At 39.7% G+C, this 17,725-nt stretch overlaps 1 protein-coding gene across 1 annotated transcript; it reads left to right on the forward strand.

The window, feature by feature from the left end:
• The first annotated feature begins 1,915 nt into the window (after positions 1 to 1,915).
• LOC131697879 (hephaestin-like) lies at positions 1,916 to 10,093 on the forward strand. Its single transcript, XM_058989622.1, is given in 11 exon segments — positions 1,916 to 1,939; positions 2,564 to 2,748; positions 3,570 to 3,814; positions 4,518 to 4,730; positions 4,973 to 5,152; positions 5,607 to 5,855; positions 6,473 to 6,604; positions 7,513 to 7,557; positions 7,560 to 7,618; positions 8,946 to 9,171; positions 9,894 to 10,093. Coding segments are annotated over 11 exon segments (1,758 nt in total).
• Positions 10,094 to 17,725: the final 7,632 nt, after the last annotated feature.

The raw sequence follows: 17,725 nt of genomic DNA on the forward strand, positions 1-17,725 counted from the left end.
TTCACACTAAAATTTGAACAAGAAAGGACAAGCTTTTCCAAGAGAAGCCATACATTTCTGAGATCACTATTCAAGTCTCATAATAATCACAAACAATTCATTGCACATATAAAATCCCATCATGCTTTTTAAATAACTAAATGGTACATCATCTATCCAGGTTGGTTTGTGCACTTGCTTTGTATTTTTAAATATGTAAAATATTAGATGTCCTATCATTTATCTGGTACATGTGGTGCAACCTGTACATGTGTCAACATTCACAAATAATTAGAAGTCGCTATACCCCAATTGAAATAGTTTTTAGCTATCTTATTGGAGTGTCCAGTATACTAGGCAAAAGCACATATAGAAGTATTGAACAAGAAAAATACAATATGACATACACGCATACATACAATGAAAGAGAAGCTATTGTGATCTAATTCAACAAAGTGAAAGTGAATCCACAATGTGAATAGGGAAAGTTGACAGAAACCCCAAGGTCACTGTGATCAAGGTGGAAGTTGATAGCGCAGACAGATGGAAGAGATGCTACTCAAAAATGAAAGAACAGATAAACTTTTATGATCCGTTAATAAAATAGAATGTTTACCGTACAGCAGATACGACATTCACTTGTTTTACTAGCAGATGGAATTTGGATTTTTGGCTAAATTCTATTTGGATTTAATACATTTTTGTGCAGTACACATTACACTGCCATCAAAGTACAATTTCAGCCTTCTATTACAGTGCATCTTGACTGAAACTGGGAGATGCAGCTTGTATATAGTAAAGAATACGTATTGCATATACTGTACCACATTCAGTTGCATCACTACATCAACAGTAATTGAAAAAAATATGGCACAACTCCTGTCACTTTTAACTCAAGAGTGCAATGTGCGTGACTGTTATGAAACCTAAACCCTTTTTCTTTTTCTAATTGATGTACCCATCTAGCCACACTTAAAACTTAAAAAGGTCCTTGAATCACATTAGTGAATTAAATGCATTATGAATCAGCCATCAATTGTTTCGCTGTACACTGTAAAATATGTGTACGTTTAAATTAACTGAATGGTTCAGTCTGCAGTCACGACCTGAGCACAGGCACAGCCCGCTGACATGAGCAAAGGCATATAGTTTTATAATACTGTAGTATTGACACTTTGTAGGAAGGTTAATTATCATATATAAGTAGCACCATGTGAAAAAAGATAACCCTCTTTTTAATACATTTATTTTCTTCCTGAGTGCAAGTCGAGTCATATCCAGATGATTCATTTAAGCAAACTGGACTACCAACCCATCAGCTTATAAAGTGCTGAAGGCATTAGCCGAAACCTTTGACAACTAGATAGCATCAGCCTTTTTTACTGGACGACATGAATATAGAATAAATCATGTGGATTTTAATCAATAGTACAGAAATTATTGGTACTGTGGATGTTAAATGAGCTTTTTCTTGATGAGAACTCTTAGCATCTTTAGTGAAAGTCATTGTTGCAGAAATATTTGTCTGATTTTAACTCTAGTTTCTGAAGTATATCTATAAATAACCCAGACACACAGAGGTTGGTTCCACAGAAGCAATACCACTGAGCTGTTCTGTGTAATTGAATTGGAAAGCCCTTTTCACCTCCACTTCCCTTTACTGCCAGGTGCTTAAATATTGCACACACACACGCACACACACACACATGCACGCACACACACATGCATACACACACACACACACACACACACGCGCACGCACGCACGCACACACACATACGCACGCACGCACACACACATGCACATACACACACAGACACACATATATAAAACTGCTTAATACATATATAAATACAATTGTAAGTATGTATACTGTATTTAATAGCCAAGTAGAAAAATAACTGCAGAAAGAATACCCTAGGATAGCTAATTAAAAATGTCGGATGATCTCATCCCCCAGGTCTGGTAGATGTAATGGCATTAAAAAGACAACTACCGGGGGCTCCCGAGTGGCGCATCCAGTAAAGGCGCTCCACGTGAGTGCAGAATGCGCTCTATAGCCTGCAAGTCGCGAGTTCGAATCCAGGCTATTCCTTTGCCGATCGAGGACGGGAGCTTCCAAGGGGCGGCGCACAATTGGCCGAGCGTCGCCCGGGGGGAGGGAGGCTTAGGTCGGTCAGGGTGTCCTCGGCTCACCGCGCACCAGTGCCCCCTGTAATCTGGCCGGGCGCCTGCAGGCTTGCCTGTAAGCTGCCCGAGAGCTGCGTTGTCCTCCGATGCTGTAGCTCTTGGGTGGCTACATGGTGAGTATGCAGTGTGAAAAAAAGCGGTCGGCTTGACGGCACGCGCTTCGGAGGACAGCGTGTGTTCATCTTCTCCCTCCCGAGTCAGCGCAGGGGTGGTAGCGGTGAGCCGACCGTAATAAAATAATTGGCCTTTCCAAATTGGGAGAAAATAATTGGCAACGACTAAAATTAAAAAAAAAAAAAAAAAAAAAAAGACAACTACCATACATGTTGCTGTGAAATGCTTGGGATGTGGGGGTTGGGTTCCCAATTTAAACTGTGTTGTGTTGTCTTGCAAGGGTTCAACCTGGAAGCAGACACAAATGAAAATGTCTCTGGTGCTCCGAGCTTTTTGCTTTTTGAACCTGCTGGTCTCAGTCAGAGGTGCCACCAGACTCTATTTCTTGGGAATTCGGGAAATTGAGTGGGATTACATCCCGACTGGCAGGAATGAAATAATAGGACAAAACTTCACAGAGGAAGAGTAAGTAGAATATGCTAAGGGTGTGCCCAGGTAATCTGTAGGAGTATGTCACCATTAGTCTAACTGCATTGACCGTTCATTCGTACTTTCACATTTACTTCCAGTCCTGTTATTTCCATGTGTGACAGTATAGCATTTGGATAGTCCGGTGACAGCAGAGGACATTCATTCTTTTGAAGATAATGTCAGTTATTATACGTATTCCTTCTGGTGGGGGTTGCATCACATCTTAACTACAGCTCCTTCTCATGACCTCCCCGGTGACCTTGACATGCACAATTATATTAGGAGATGTGCCGTTACAAAAGTACTACCAGCACACAGCGTGAGGTGAAGCTGCCTCCAAATGACTGCAGTTGCCCCACTGAAAGAACTGATTATTACTGTAGCTTGGATTTATCAGTGATCCCTTTCCAACTGCAAGCTGCTATCCGCCGGAGGTCTCAAAGCATTTCCAATACTGGCTGTGAGCATGAAAACATTTTGATAAGGGGGAAAGTGCTAAATTCAATAGGCAACTGCGTGGAGAATCAATTCAAGATTGTTTTTATTGAAATTCAAAATGAGAGTAATTAGTCACACATTGCTCTATAGAGCACATTATTCCACAGAGTGAATGAATGTTCTCTAAAGACTAGAATACAAAGTGCTACATGTGGCACAACATCCTGGACTCAGGGTTATGTAAAGAGCGTTCTAATTCATCTCAATAATAGAACTAACACTCGAATTCCCCTTGTACACAGGGTACAAGTATTTAACTACCAGGCTTTCTAAAAATGCAATGTTTACTCAAATGCGTCCTCTTTTTTATTTTACAGAGAAGCTGCTAATTTCCTCTCCGGAGGTGCAGATAGGATAGGCAGAGTTTATAAGAAAGCAGTGTATAAACAATACTCTGACTCCACGTACAGCACTGAAGTGACCCAGCCAGCTTGGCTCGGGTTCCTGGGTCCGTTGATCAGAGCTGAAGTGGGGGATGAGATCATCATTCACCTGAAAAACTTTGCCTTGCGGCCCTACTCCATCCATCCGCATGGCGTCTTCTACAAGAAGGACTCTGAAGGCAAGCCCTGAAACTCTGGAGAGATCACAGTCCTTGTTCCGTTTTTGCATATTGTTACTATTGCTGTCTTAAGTCTTTTAATTTACTTTAATATTACTTTACATGAGGAGTGTCCAAAGTTTGGCTTTCCACTTTTGGTCTTTGTTCCAACCTTGTTTCAAATTGAACCAATTAAACCTCCATGCAGACCCTGAAGTTGTTCATGATCTCATTTTACCTGTTAAACCTGGAGTGGAATCTTGACCCTCCAGGACCGTGATTGGACACCCTTATTTTACATATTTATAACATTTTTTACTGCCCTTTTTCCCCTAAATGTTATTTGGAGCAGTAGGTATTGAAAATACTTTTCCAGTTCGAGCTGAGTTTCAGAAGGTTTAATTTCTAGTTCAGGTAGGATATTGTTCTGAGAAAAAACAGCCGAAGTGCACAAGTCTGCTCTGAACTGATTATAGTTATTATAGGAATCATCAGAGCTTTAGTTCTTCAAATAATGACTACATTTATCCAGGTAACTATGGAGAGGGTTCAGCTAGATTGTTAGCCCGTGATCGTTTTAGTAATTCTCAGCAAGGTATTTCTGAAAAATCAGGACTTGGTGAAGGACATTTCCTTCCCCCTACTTTGGTTGTGTTTCCTCAGAACAGTGCATTTTGCAGTAGAAGTTCAGTTTAACATTAATCCTTTGCTCCTCTTTGTCCAGGTGCTCTGTACCCAGACCTGATGTCTGGCAGTGCTAAGCTGGATGATGCCGTTCCTCCGGGTGGGTCCCACAAATACACCTGGAATGTGAACGTGGACCACGCCCCAACGGCTGACGATCCCAGCTGTCTGACATGGGCCTACCACTCCCATGTGGACGCACCCCGAGACATCGCATCCGGCCTGATCGGGGCTCTGCTCACCTGCAAGCCAGGTCAGATCTGAACCCAGGAGTTTACTGTAACTGCGCCTCTGCAGTATGATTGACTACAGTGTTAAATCCTTCGGTTTATGGGATGACAGTTTAGTATGTATTACAAATACACTACTACGACTACCACTACTACGACTACCACTACTGCGACTACTACTACTACTACTACTACTACTACTACTACTACTAATAATAATAATAATAATAATGATAATAATGATAATATTGTGTGTGTTTTTAAGGCATCTTAGATGGTGTGTCTTTAACTCGTTCCGATGTGGACAAGGATTTCCTGTTGATGTTTATGAACGTTGATGAGAACCTGAGCTGGTACCTTGAGGAGAACATTCAGAGGTTCTGCAGCGATCCCGGGACCGTGGACCGAGATGATGAGGCGTTCAGAGACAGCAACATCATGCTCTGTAGGGTGTAATCATTTAAAGGAGGGCTAACCGAGGCTGTGAAATCCATATCCATAACACCAGCAATGCCGATGACTCTATAGAAGATCTCTTGGGTCTTAGCTTGCATTTTGCACTTGATGAAAGCACTGTAGATGCGTTTCTGCAGCTCCCTGGTTTCCAGTCTCTTTTTGTGTTCTGGTTCAAATTTCAATGGTCAAGCTGCAATCAAATCATGTGACCAGGATACATCTCTAGTATTTTAGTATTTGCATAGCCTGCAAATTAAGGTAGAAAAGGTTAACCAAAATAAATGACAATAAAGGGTTTGGGCACAGGCAGTAATAATGTTAATACAGCTGATAAGGTAAGAAATTGGATTGTAAAGCATTGGTTAGCACTCATTTTAGAATACAATAATAAGCTAACGATAATAATGATATCGGATGGTGTTTAAAATGTTTGTTTAATGCAGCTATCAACGGCTACATGTATGGAAATCTACCCGGCTTGGAGATGTGTGCAGGAAACTCAATATCGTGGCATTTATTGGGGATGGGAAGCGAGACAGACGTCCACACGGCCTTCTTCCATGGACAGGCACTGACTGTGAGACACCAGCGCACAGATGTGGTCAGTCTATTTCCAGCCACTTTTGTGACTGGCGAGATGGTGCCCAGGAACATTGGGAAATGGCTTTTGAGCTGCAATGAACACCTGCCAGGTAAAGAAAGTTCTTTTATTTCTCTTGTGTTGTTAATGCCAATCAATAAAAATTTTATAGTATGGATTTTACGAACAGTTATCTTTAGAGTGCAGGTGGCGTGCAGAGATAATTACCAAGCCCACTATAAAACTAGAGTGCTTTCTGAGGAGAAATCAAGGCCAGTCTTCAAATCTGACAGTGCGGCTTATTTGAAAAGGCACTTTATAGACACACACGCAGACACGCATCCATGCACACAAAAAAGATAACATGCTGTCTCTCTCTCTGTAATGAAAATGACTGCCTAAGAGAGATCCTAGTCAATCCAAATTCAGACGCAGCACAGGGGCAGCTTATAGTTGTAAGATATGTTATTTTTAAGAAGCACATGAAATTGCAGGTGACAATTAGGAACCCCAAAGGAGCAGGTTAGCAATGCACTGATTGATGAGACAGAGGGAATAGTTAATCTGTGAGATTAAAACCAGATCCCCGATGGGAATCATTTACGTTTACAGAGCTACAAGCCATTGGTAGAATGGTATGTTTCATACCAATGGTATCATAATGGTGTACAGGACTACACTAGTACCCGTATATCTGCACTGTGCTTTAACAGTAATCTTTCGTTACAGGTCCCCTGATCCGGGCTGAGGTCGGCGATATCATTTTGATAGTTTTTAAAAATAAAGCCTCCCGCAAGTACTCTCTACATGCACATGGTGCCCAGGAGACCAACAGAGGCAATATCCCTGCCGCTGAACCAGGTACGCAGAGCTGTAAAACATGAACGTGGCATTAGAAAAATAAAAATGCAAAAAACAAAGGAATGTGAACCAGGAATGGAGAGTAAATATCATTGCCAGTGGTCGGTTTTCAAGAAGTATTCAGGCAATATTTAAGTAGGCTGTAAGCTTGTTCGAATGGTTAAACAACATAAATGCAAAAGCTATATGAAATGTAAAATGCTAAACTGAAATTGCAAGCCCTTTTCTAAGTGTTACAATTGAAATGTGTAATACTATAATCAACTAATTGTTGACATGAGTGTTGCATAATAAAATGGTATTCAGTTTTCTGTTGAATGGTTCTGACTGTGGTTTTGTTGACGAATCAAAAATATATCTGCCCTTCACTCCCCTTCTCTTCAAAGCCACACAGCTACTTTTAGTTAGAAGATTATTAGAGTTAATCAATCAAAAGATCAAAGGGTGACATCGCAGACATGTTTTAAAAGCTGACAAAGCACAGTGGGAGTTGAAAAACGCCATTGATTTAATGCAGGAGTGTGTACCACTGTCTGGAACTTCACAGGAAGAAAGTTGCACGTTAGTTAATATACAATTCAATCTGAGTTGTACACGGGCACAGTGATAACACACCTCTTATTTGCACTTCCGATCCACTCAGTTGGTTTAAGCTCCCAATTAATTTCTTCCTGGAGCAATTAAGATCATTAACTGAAGACAAAGTCGTTCTCATAACAGAAGGCAGTTCTAACACAAATGTGCAAATTCTCCTGCATGAACATTTAGTTCATTTGCATGTTTGCAAAGTATATTCTCTATGCTGTTGAGATTTCTGGATGAATTCCATTCATAACCCAGTAATATGACATGCATGTCCATATGTATTTTGCATTGGTAACTGTTAAGTCTGTTGTTACTCTGCACAGGGGAGATTATTACATACAGATGGAATATCCCAGAGAGGTCTGGACCGGCCCGGCGGACTCTGCTTGTAACGCATGGGCCTATTACTCCATGGTAGACCCAGTAAATGTAATTGCTTAGTTATTGGATTTTTCCATTCGGCTGTAGTTTTACAAAAACCTTAAAATAAAGAGTACAGCAAAGTGGTAAACTTTTTTAATTAAACTTTTAACTTTGCCCTACAAAAAAACACAATTCAACAAAAACACCTTTCCACACTTGAGTTGAACACTCTGAAACCATCCTCAGAAAGATGAGTCGAACTGTTTATTGCAGGTTTTGAACCCTTAGGGCCAGATGCATGGCAAAGTCTATCAAGTTCATCTGGCTAAACCTTATAAAAGTTAACCATATTTTTGCACTTTATTTTTGCAGTTTTACCATAGTTTACCCTGGTTTGCCATGCATATTAATATGCTTTACCATACCCCACTATTTTTTTACAATGCTTCCCTATGCTGTATCAGACGTTGCTATGCTTTTACTATGGGAATCTTGTATATGGGAAGATCTGTAGCATAGAAGACCCGTTTAAATGACCTGACTGCACCTGGTCTCTGATACTGCAGTTCACCTGGTGTCTCATACTGCAGTTCACCTCACCTCTGGGGCTTACAAACACATTCCTCCTCTTTGTATTTCTAGAGATGTTGATGTTGTGCATTACAAACACTTCAAATCAGATCCCAAGCCTTTAAGATGAAAGGCTAATGCATGAACCATCAGGAGTATTTAATATTTTATAATAAAGCCTTGCAATCAGATGGCTGTGGCACCAGGTGTGTGTAGAATGAATGCATTCTTTCTGAATTAAAAATATTTTTGGCCAAGCCATACTGTAACCTTGGCAACTGTAAGTGCATGCATACAGATGATAAATAGGTTAAAAAAAAAAAACCCAAAAACCCCGCTGTGCCTCTGCAAATAGCTTAAGAATAAGATTTGTGTAAATCCTTATGAGAACTAGCCTATATATTTGCAATACAATATGCATCTCTGTATAGCATACACCCTGTCTTAACGCACATTACTGAACTGTCTTGGGCTACCTTGTATAACACTTACTTTGTATAACACTCTTGTTATAACATGCATCTTATGTAAAAACACACCTCATGTATGCAGCTATATAAAAAGAAAACCAGCACCCGAGTAGACTGTGAACCTTGTATATAAAGTGTGAACTGTGTACAAAATGCATGTACTTTGTAAAATAGTATATGCTATAGTTTTTTCAATGGCAGGATGTACTCAATACGTGTTGGGTAAAAACATGAAGTTAATATGAGGTTTACACAGTACTCAAGCTGAGTAGCTGGTGATGTACTGGGTTGATCCACTACTGTTGCACAGACCAGACCACAGTTTTAACTTCATTTTCTTCATCTTTTGTTAGGATTTGCACAGCGGCTTGATTGGTCCTTTAATCACATGTCAAAAGGGTACCCTTAATGCTGAAAGAACCAGGAAAGACGTCGACAGAGAATTCAGCCTCCTCTTTTTAATTTTTGATGCGAATCAGTCCTGGTACCTTGAGAACAATATAAAAATATACAACAAAAAAGAAATCAGTGAAATCAATCAGCAAAATGAAAGGTTTCGTGAATGCAATAAAATGCATGGTAAGTTGATGCACCTCCTCTCACATCGAAATGTGATGATAATAATGATAATAATAATAATAATAATAATAATAGAACTTCAGTTTCGAAACAGCAGACAGGTGGTGTTTCCAGTCTAGATGCTATTGTGAATTGATTACAATGCTTGATTGAAATGACAATTTTAAACCAGGATGCACGGACAGTCTGGGTACGACATGTTTCATTTTGATGTAAATAAGTCCACTCGAAAAACAAGCCATGTGTCTGAGACATCTCCAATATACAGAGCAGACAAAGGAGTTATTACTGTGCTGCATGAGTGAACACGCACAGCTGGAATAGGGACCCCTGTATTAATACGACACAGAATGTTTCAGTCAGGCAGTTCACACAAGTGGCTTTGATACGTTGGCATTTTAACAGAATGCTTGCCATAATTTGAGGCCAATGCTTGTGGTATTAATATTGCTTATGAGTATACTGTATGTCGCTGTGATTTAGATTAAAGCCAGACTTCAGACAGACTTTGAAGTTTTTTTAGCAATGCCTGATTGCCTGCAAACTCTTAAATTATTCTATCATTTTTTTTTTTCTTAACTTTGGCTGATTGGATCAGGCACTGCTGATTACACTTCACTGCGTTAGAACAATACAACTCTTCATTGTATTAATAGAGCAATCATTCTATAATTATTATTTTTTAAAATAGAATTTGTTCAGGTAAAATTTTTGTCTTTCAGCAATAAATGGGAACATTTATGGTAATTTACACAGACTTGCAATGTATGAGGGAGAACGGGTAGATTGGACCAGCACGTTGGTTGGAGACATTATTCTTCTTCTCATCTCCCTAGTCCTTGTGGGAGTACTGGCTATCGTCTCAAGAAAGAAGAAGCGAAAGAAGAACTACCTTGTACCCCATTCCTTACTCCTGTCGTAGTGAAATTAAATAACCAACGTTGATACAGTACATTTTACATTTTTATTGAAATCTAAACAGATGGTAAAATCAAAGGACTTGAATTTTCCAGCATTTGTTACAGGCACTCTCTGGAGTTCCATCTGCTGAAGCCAGCGAGCGCTGATTGATTCCCCAGATGCACGAAGGACTGAGAACAAGATGTCAGTACTGTCTTGATATCTTTTTTCAGTTCGTTGATGTCTGCATCCTCATATTTATGGGAATTCATCCTTTCTGCCTCGGACAATGTTAGGTCGATGCGAGCTGCTGTGTGATGGTCTGATTTATTGCGTCCCAGTTCTGTTGGCATGATGTTAATCTCGCAGCACAGATGTAGCATGTAACATCTTTCTATTGTTTGAACAATGAGACGGAGTACAGTCTGGAAATCACTCTCCCTAGCCACTGTTACCGGCTCTTTAATTTTTTATTCTTGATGTGTTTTTTTTGTTTTTTTTCCTAATGGATTTTACCAATACCAAGTCCTACAGTACAGTACCTTAGTCAATTTGAATCAGGTTTTAAAGCAAACACTCACACACAAAAACACGCCCACACAAATACTCACACACAAACACACATCCACACAAACACTCATGGTCTTTACTCTCCATGGTGGATAATATGTGAAGAAATTTGTGCTGTGTTCATTAAATTACTGCATGCTTTCATTACGTTTGAACACTAATAGAGAAAATGTCCTCCATGTCTGATTCAAACAGCTCAGTGGTGCCGTGTATAGGATTTAATTAGGCAGCAGCAGTGTTACCTATCTGAAGGGGCACACCTCTGTCATCTCATTGTCTTCCAATCAATGCCTGGTCACTGTGCGACCCAGTCCAGGTGAATCTCAGTAAGCCCATGCTTCGATTTGCTTATTGATATAATATCAACCAAAACCTACCACTGACTGACAAGACATGTAGGGAGCATGGCAGAGAACACAGAACAATACTAAAAGTCTGTTAAAGGTTTTATACAGTGAACGGCCTGCTGTTCTACCGACCTGCTGCAAGGTTTTTTGTTGCTACAGTAGAGAGGACAATCATGCCTGATGAATATTAGGTCACATACAGTAATATGATATCACCCTATAAGGAAACGTCTTTTCAAACTTGCTTTCCTACTCAATAACAGTATTGTGTGGGAATAATAAGCTCTTATGAAGTGTGAGTAGAATACATCGGTCCAGATGCGGTTTTATATGAAGGGGAGCTTCACAAATGACAGATGTAGGTCAATCCAACATATTCATAAGTAGGAAAAACTTTACCTTTGTAGATTATTACGGGATTCAGGCTTGAACTAATTGGAAAGCACTGACCCTGAACTGCATGACTGGAATTTGTAATAACATCGTATGTTCTAGTTCTTCCTTCTACAGAATGCATGATAAAAATAGGAATGGATTTTCAATCAAAGACTGATAGCATCAGTTCCTTTTTGAAATCCGATTTGTGCCCAACCGTATCAATTAGGTTAATAGGAAACACAGCCTGTAGCACTTTGGTGCTGTTTCTGCCCTTTTAAGAATATTTTATCTCTCATTAAAGTCTACAAAATATATTTTCTATGTCCCTTCCTTTCAATTAAATGTGTTTTCCCAGTCACTCTTAATGGCACATCTGATTACTGTAGTGTTGCACTTAGTGCTGTGATGTAAATGATAAAAGCAACGTGTTTATTTGAAGAGTTCAGTAATGCTTTCATATTTTATTTCTTGTTAGCTGGAAAGAGGCTTCAACTGTCATGTTCCTTATAGTTTTTACATGATCATTTATTATTGGGTGTCTGTGGTTAATGGATGAATTCATTCAAAACTATTTTTTCTATTTATTTATTCATTCTTAAAGCAGGAATAAACCCATTGAGACAGATGCCTTGGTTACAAGTGTGTCCTGGCAAGATGACCAGAAGCAGACAGCAGTAATTTCACATCACTAAAAAACACTCTAAAAAAACCCAATATCAATCAATCTGAGATCAGAAACATTTACACTTCAATAACTCATGGAACCGACTCATTAAAATCCATGTAATCTGAGTCGTTGTTCTACTTTTAACTGACACTATTGTGTTATTTATCTGATGCAACTAGTCCCAACCGGCTGTGTGATTACAGAGTCAGCTGGTCACTTTGCACTGACGATCAGGAAAAAATAAATTGCATAAAGAGCCAGGCAGCTGAGCACTGTAGCATTATCTTCATCACGGGGATGGGCTGAGAATGGGTTAGAGACAGCAGTGCTGCAAAATCACAAGGTCACACAAAATCGATGCCACCTCCCTAGAGAAGCTGAGTGTCTGTGTGGAAATGCCTTGTAGTCACGTCATTGTAATATTATCACAAAGAGGGAAGTCAAAGTATGTGTTACGAAGGCAAATAGAATTTCTTTATTAGATGACACAAAGCTTTCTATTAGTTCTGTGTAATTATTCCTTGTTAATAAATATCCAAGCCCTTAATAAAACATTTAAAGATGTGTATACAGTAAAGGGATTTGTTTCTCCGCTACGGCAGCAGCAGATATATCCAAGTGTATTAATCACCGCTGTGAATGAAAAACACAACATATTTGGGTTGAAATTACTTATGCTATGCATGATTTCTCGTTCTTCTCACTTAGAAAAAAAACAACAAAACTTTCATTTGATTTTTAAAGATTGCATGCTGGGTGATAAGTATGATTTTTTACCAAATCTAATTAAAAAAAAGGAGCAAAACTCATTATCTTGTAATTAAACTATTAGATTCCCCCTTGCGTAATGTAATTAGTATTGCAGCAGCCCCCAGAGAACAGGAAGGCTCGTGGTATTATTGTTAAAGCGTGACTGACACACACTGAGCTGCTCTGGTTTCCTCAATACCAGGCTTAGAATTTAACAATTTCAAAACTGCGTGCTTACTGGCAACACTTCAGTTTAGGATCCCATTACATTCGGTACCTCAGAGGAGAGTAAAAAATCCCTCTTGAAGGCTTGCTTATACACGTACGTCTCTGTCTAGCTGTCTGCAAATTGAGCAGACTTCCCACAGTAGCATGCATCCATTCTAATCGGAACAAATTCGATGTAAACCCCCGAGATAGATTGTAATAAACTTAACACAGTCCCAAGAAAATATGCATTGATGTTGCAGGTTTTGCCATGCATTTGCTATGCTTATATCATGTGTTTCACATTCCTTACCAAGGTTAACCATGGTTTTTTTCACATTGCTTTATCATACATCATAATTCGTGATGGGAAGTGTTTCAAGTTATTGGCATGTGGTATACACCTGGTATTCCCACTGGCATCACTTTGCCAGGTTGATCTAAGGAAAACAGGGTAATATTCAGACTTAATTGCAGCTGAATTTTAAGTTGCTGGCAATATGGCTTCGGGATCATTGTTTTCCAAAGTAAAAGGTACTGTATTAGGATGAGAGGGTGAGAGTTAAAAATCCTGAACTGTCGAGTGTCATATGGTCCCCCTAATCCCGGTCAACTGGGCTTGTTGATTTAAAAAGGTCACGCACCATAATGTGCCCATTTTCTTTCTTTTCCCAGTGCTATCCTGTCACAGGGATGACATCATTATAACATGAAGTTGTGTCTTGCCACAACAAATGCAATTAGTCTTGAGTCTTGTATGTGACACACTCTTCTGAACCATAAAGATATAGGATGTCTAAATAAGGACAGAGCCCCTGCTCTTCATTCCTTCAGAACTCCATTGCAGAGCTTTTAAAAGAGAGACATCTCACAAAATGTAGAAAAAAAATAGTAAAGTAAAAATAGTTTTCATTAACCAGTGGACTAAATTGCCTGCTGTGTATTTAATCCACATCAGCCCTACTCCAATCAAAAAGCCAATAATGGGGTTTGATGCCCAACAAAGATGGCAATTTAATCTTATTGATTTTGCTCAAGTTTGTAAGGGATCAGCCAGTGAAGGGGTGGAGGTCTGGTTCTGTAAACCATCTAGACTAAGTACTGCTCCCTTTGAGTTCTTGCTGGATAATCACAATGCTAGGCTGTGAGGGATGTCTTAATTAACCTTTGGTGACTTGAGAAAGACGCCAAACAAAAGGCCTTGGTGAATTGTTTGACAAACAAACACATGCAGAATGAAGCAGGCCCCTAGTCATTTATTTCCACATTTAAAACATGATAGATTGATATTTGCATGTGATTGGAACATTAAACTCTCCATTGACAAGGTGAACAAGGCAGACGTCTGCCATGAAAAACGATTGCACTGCTATGAAACAAAGGCTGCAATGACTGTAATTACACTGAAATATCTGCCTTTGCACCCTCCCTCTTAACAATATTAAACAAAGAAGCAAAACACGGCTCTCTGTTGAATGGAATTAACGAGTCTGCGGTCCCTAAAGAGTCCTTACACACCACTGCTGTAAAAACATTGTCTCCGTAATAATGGTGCTTCATTGATTAACCCTACTGACGAAACATTTAAGTGATGTACTGTAGGTGTGTATCTGTCATGCACAATAAATAAAGCTACCAATTTCAAACTTGTTATTGAACCCAGGAGACGGTGAAATACTTACTGTGTTCGTGCTCTCCAAAGAAGAAAATGCAATTTTGTAAAAACAAGACATGACCTATATATTTCACAGCTAATAAATGATAGCAATAACCTTTCACATTCCAGTGAAAATCATGCTGAAGCTCTAGCACCCAGGATTCATCTTTTTACAAACGCAGAACACAGACCATGGCAATGATGAACATCTCTGGTCAACTTTCTCTAACAGAAACCGCTCAAAACAATAATACAAGGAACTATAATAAAAACATTCAACCCTTGATATGAAGGGAGATGGTTCCCTGCCCGTTTCTTCCTGTATGTTAAAGAGACGGACTGGTTGTGTATTGTAGGATCAGGTTTAGGATGGGTATTCATAGAGGATATATACATCAAAAGAGTAATTGTGGCAGGGACAGTGTTAATGTCTCTGCCAGCAACCACAGGTGTGGCCACTATCCAGTTAGTGCAGATTGGTGCTAACTGGAGAGTGCCCACCTGCATAAAAACAGGCAGAAATCCTGTGCTTGGGAGGAGAGGAGTTGGTGAGTGTTGAATCCGTGTTGTTGCTGTGTTACTAGATTTTATTTGCAAGTAGTGAAAGTGAATGCCCAGCCTACGAACTGTGTTTTGTTTGAACGTTTTGTTTTGGCCTTTGCGCCCTTTTGTTTGTTTTGTGTTATTTTGTTTATTAAAGTGCACGCTTGTGCTTTACACTGCAGTTTCGTAAGTCTCTTTCTTGCCGCGACTCTGCTACAGTCTTCCTCGATGAGGAGGAAGCTGCCAGAACAGCATCACGTTGAGCAAACACCACACTGATCAGATGTGCTTGACAGGGGAGCAGCTGGCTGGTCAAAGCTGACCATCAAAGCAAACCTCAGCTGGCGAGGAGGAACCAGGTGGCAGTTGAACAACGCGCCCTGCTTCACTGCTAGATCAATGCAACCGTGCACTCAAGGTGTAGGAAGTATGACAGGGTAGTTAAAGCTTTTCATGGGACGCACCACTGCTCATCAGCACATCAGCTGAAATACATGTTTTTTATATCTATACCAGAACACCCTGAAGCAAAATATTATATGCCTGATCTGAGACTAAACGGCAGAGATTCAGTGGAATGGTACTGACTGCTATGGGCTGTATTGAATTGTGACAAAAAAAAAAGAAGCACGACTTGTCTTCTGAGCATCAAAGTGTATCCAATGTACACTATATCATCCTTGCTCATGCAACATGTTCTCTGATTTTAATCAATAGGGAACTGATAACCAGCAGTGTAGTTGCAGAGAGCAATCTGTGGGTTAGTGACGCTTGAAAGACAAATGCTGTTCCTTATACCAGTCGCTACTGAGTACATATAGATATGTGTGTGCAGTGGTGTAGTCGAGGGTATACACAGGTAAACAGCCTTTACCCACTTTGAATTTGGGCAATATATCTTTTACCCACTTCTTATAAAAGGGATACAGAGTTTACTCACTTCTACTCTCCTGTGATGTGCAAATCCTGGGTTAAAGACAATATTTTAACGGCGAGCGTCTGTGTTGTGTTCAGAGAATGTGAGCGGTGACAATTCCGTTCACCGCTCCTCCTCCGCTCCGCTCCACTCCTTGTGATTCCCGCTCCACTCACATGGTATTAAAAAAGATATATAATAAAAAGTTAATAAATAAACTAGCTGTTTTTTCCCCCATCATGTTGCCGATTGCAAATGAAAAGATGCAAAGTACATTCAGAAAGGAATATTGTTTAATCATCCTTATTAGAATCGCATACCTTGACCCAAGTAAAAAAAAATAAAAAATCCCCAGCTATGACCAGCAAAGAAAAAAACCGACATAAAGTGCTCAGAGAAGTTATCTAATTCAATTTGAAGAGGCTTTGTCATTATTATTGTTTGATCCTGAAAAAATGCATACATTTCAAACTTTGCATATGATTTGTATCAAATTAGCTTTATACAGGGCTTATTTGTATCTGAATATCTTATAGGGAGCTAAAAGCAACCCACAAACACATATGAATGAATTGACGGGGCTGACGGACCACCCTGTACTAGTGTATGAACTATCCTTAAGAGTGCAGAAAATATAAACCGTGTTCACAGCGTTTTATTGGTGCATAGTCGTAGAACTGTATAAGAACAATAACCGCAGACAGATGGACACACACACACACACACACGATGACGTTTCTCACATATTTATATCGCACAAATGCAGCTTTACAAATCGGGAGAATATATATAATAATGAATTATAAAGTGCCACGTCAATCACATTGAATATAAAAGAAAAATAAAAGCTTTTTTTTTTAAATGCAATTCTCAAGTCTGCAAAACATAAAAATGCCTAATTGTGGTTTGAAACTGGAAAATGAATGGTTACCATGCACAGGCATGATGGAAAATACTGTAAAGTGACTGCATCTGTGTTTGTCACCTTTTTTTATAACTTTTGTGCAAACTCCATGGCAGAACATATATTTAAGAAAAATAAAACCATGCTCAGTTCTTCTCAGTGCTCTAAAGGAGCGGGCCAGAAATGTCCGTTCCAGCAACTACCCTGCTCGCTCTGCTCTCACTCTCTGGGTGTTCCTGCATGTGAGACTGGCAGCTGAGACCTCAGTCAGAACTGTGGCATGAGTAGGGGGGCGTGGCCACTGGACAGCGTGTTCTTTGTGTGTGTGTGTGTGTGTGTGTGTGTTCTGTGATTGGTGGTTTATGTTCTGTTAATGTTCGTTGTTAGGCACGCTGGACCTGTATAGCGGTGCTAGTAACCTTCATCCTAGCCAGAGAAAGGACGCTCACAGAACTGTTTCCATAAAACGCACCGTCGGGTCTGTGTTTCTTCATGTGATCAGCACCTGAGAGTGGAAATAACTGTATGGGGGCGCTCTGGTTAGCTGAGGGACAATAACAATGTATCTGTTCATGTTTATCTGTTCAATCTATCTGTTCAACCAAACAGGGGCGTTTACCCACTTTTTTATTTACCACTACACCACTGTGTGTGTGTGTGTGTGTGTAGACAAATATAACAAAACAATTAGTAACATCATTTTTTTAATGACACA

The sequence above is a fragment of the Acipenser ruthenus genome, chromosome 16 (genome assembly GCF_902713425.1).
Source record: "Acipenser ruthenus chromosome 16, fAciRut3.2 maternal haplotype, whole genome shotgun sequence".
Classification (NCBI taxonomy): domain Eukaryota; kingdom Metazoa; phylum Chordata; class Actinopteri; order Acipenseriformes; family Acipenseridae; genus Acipenser; species Acipenser ruthenus.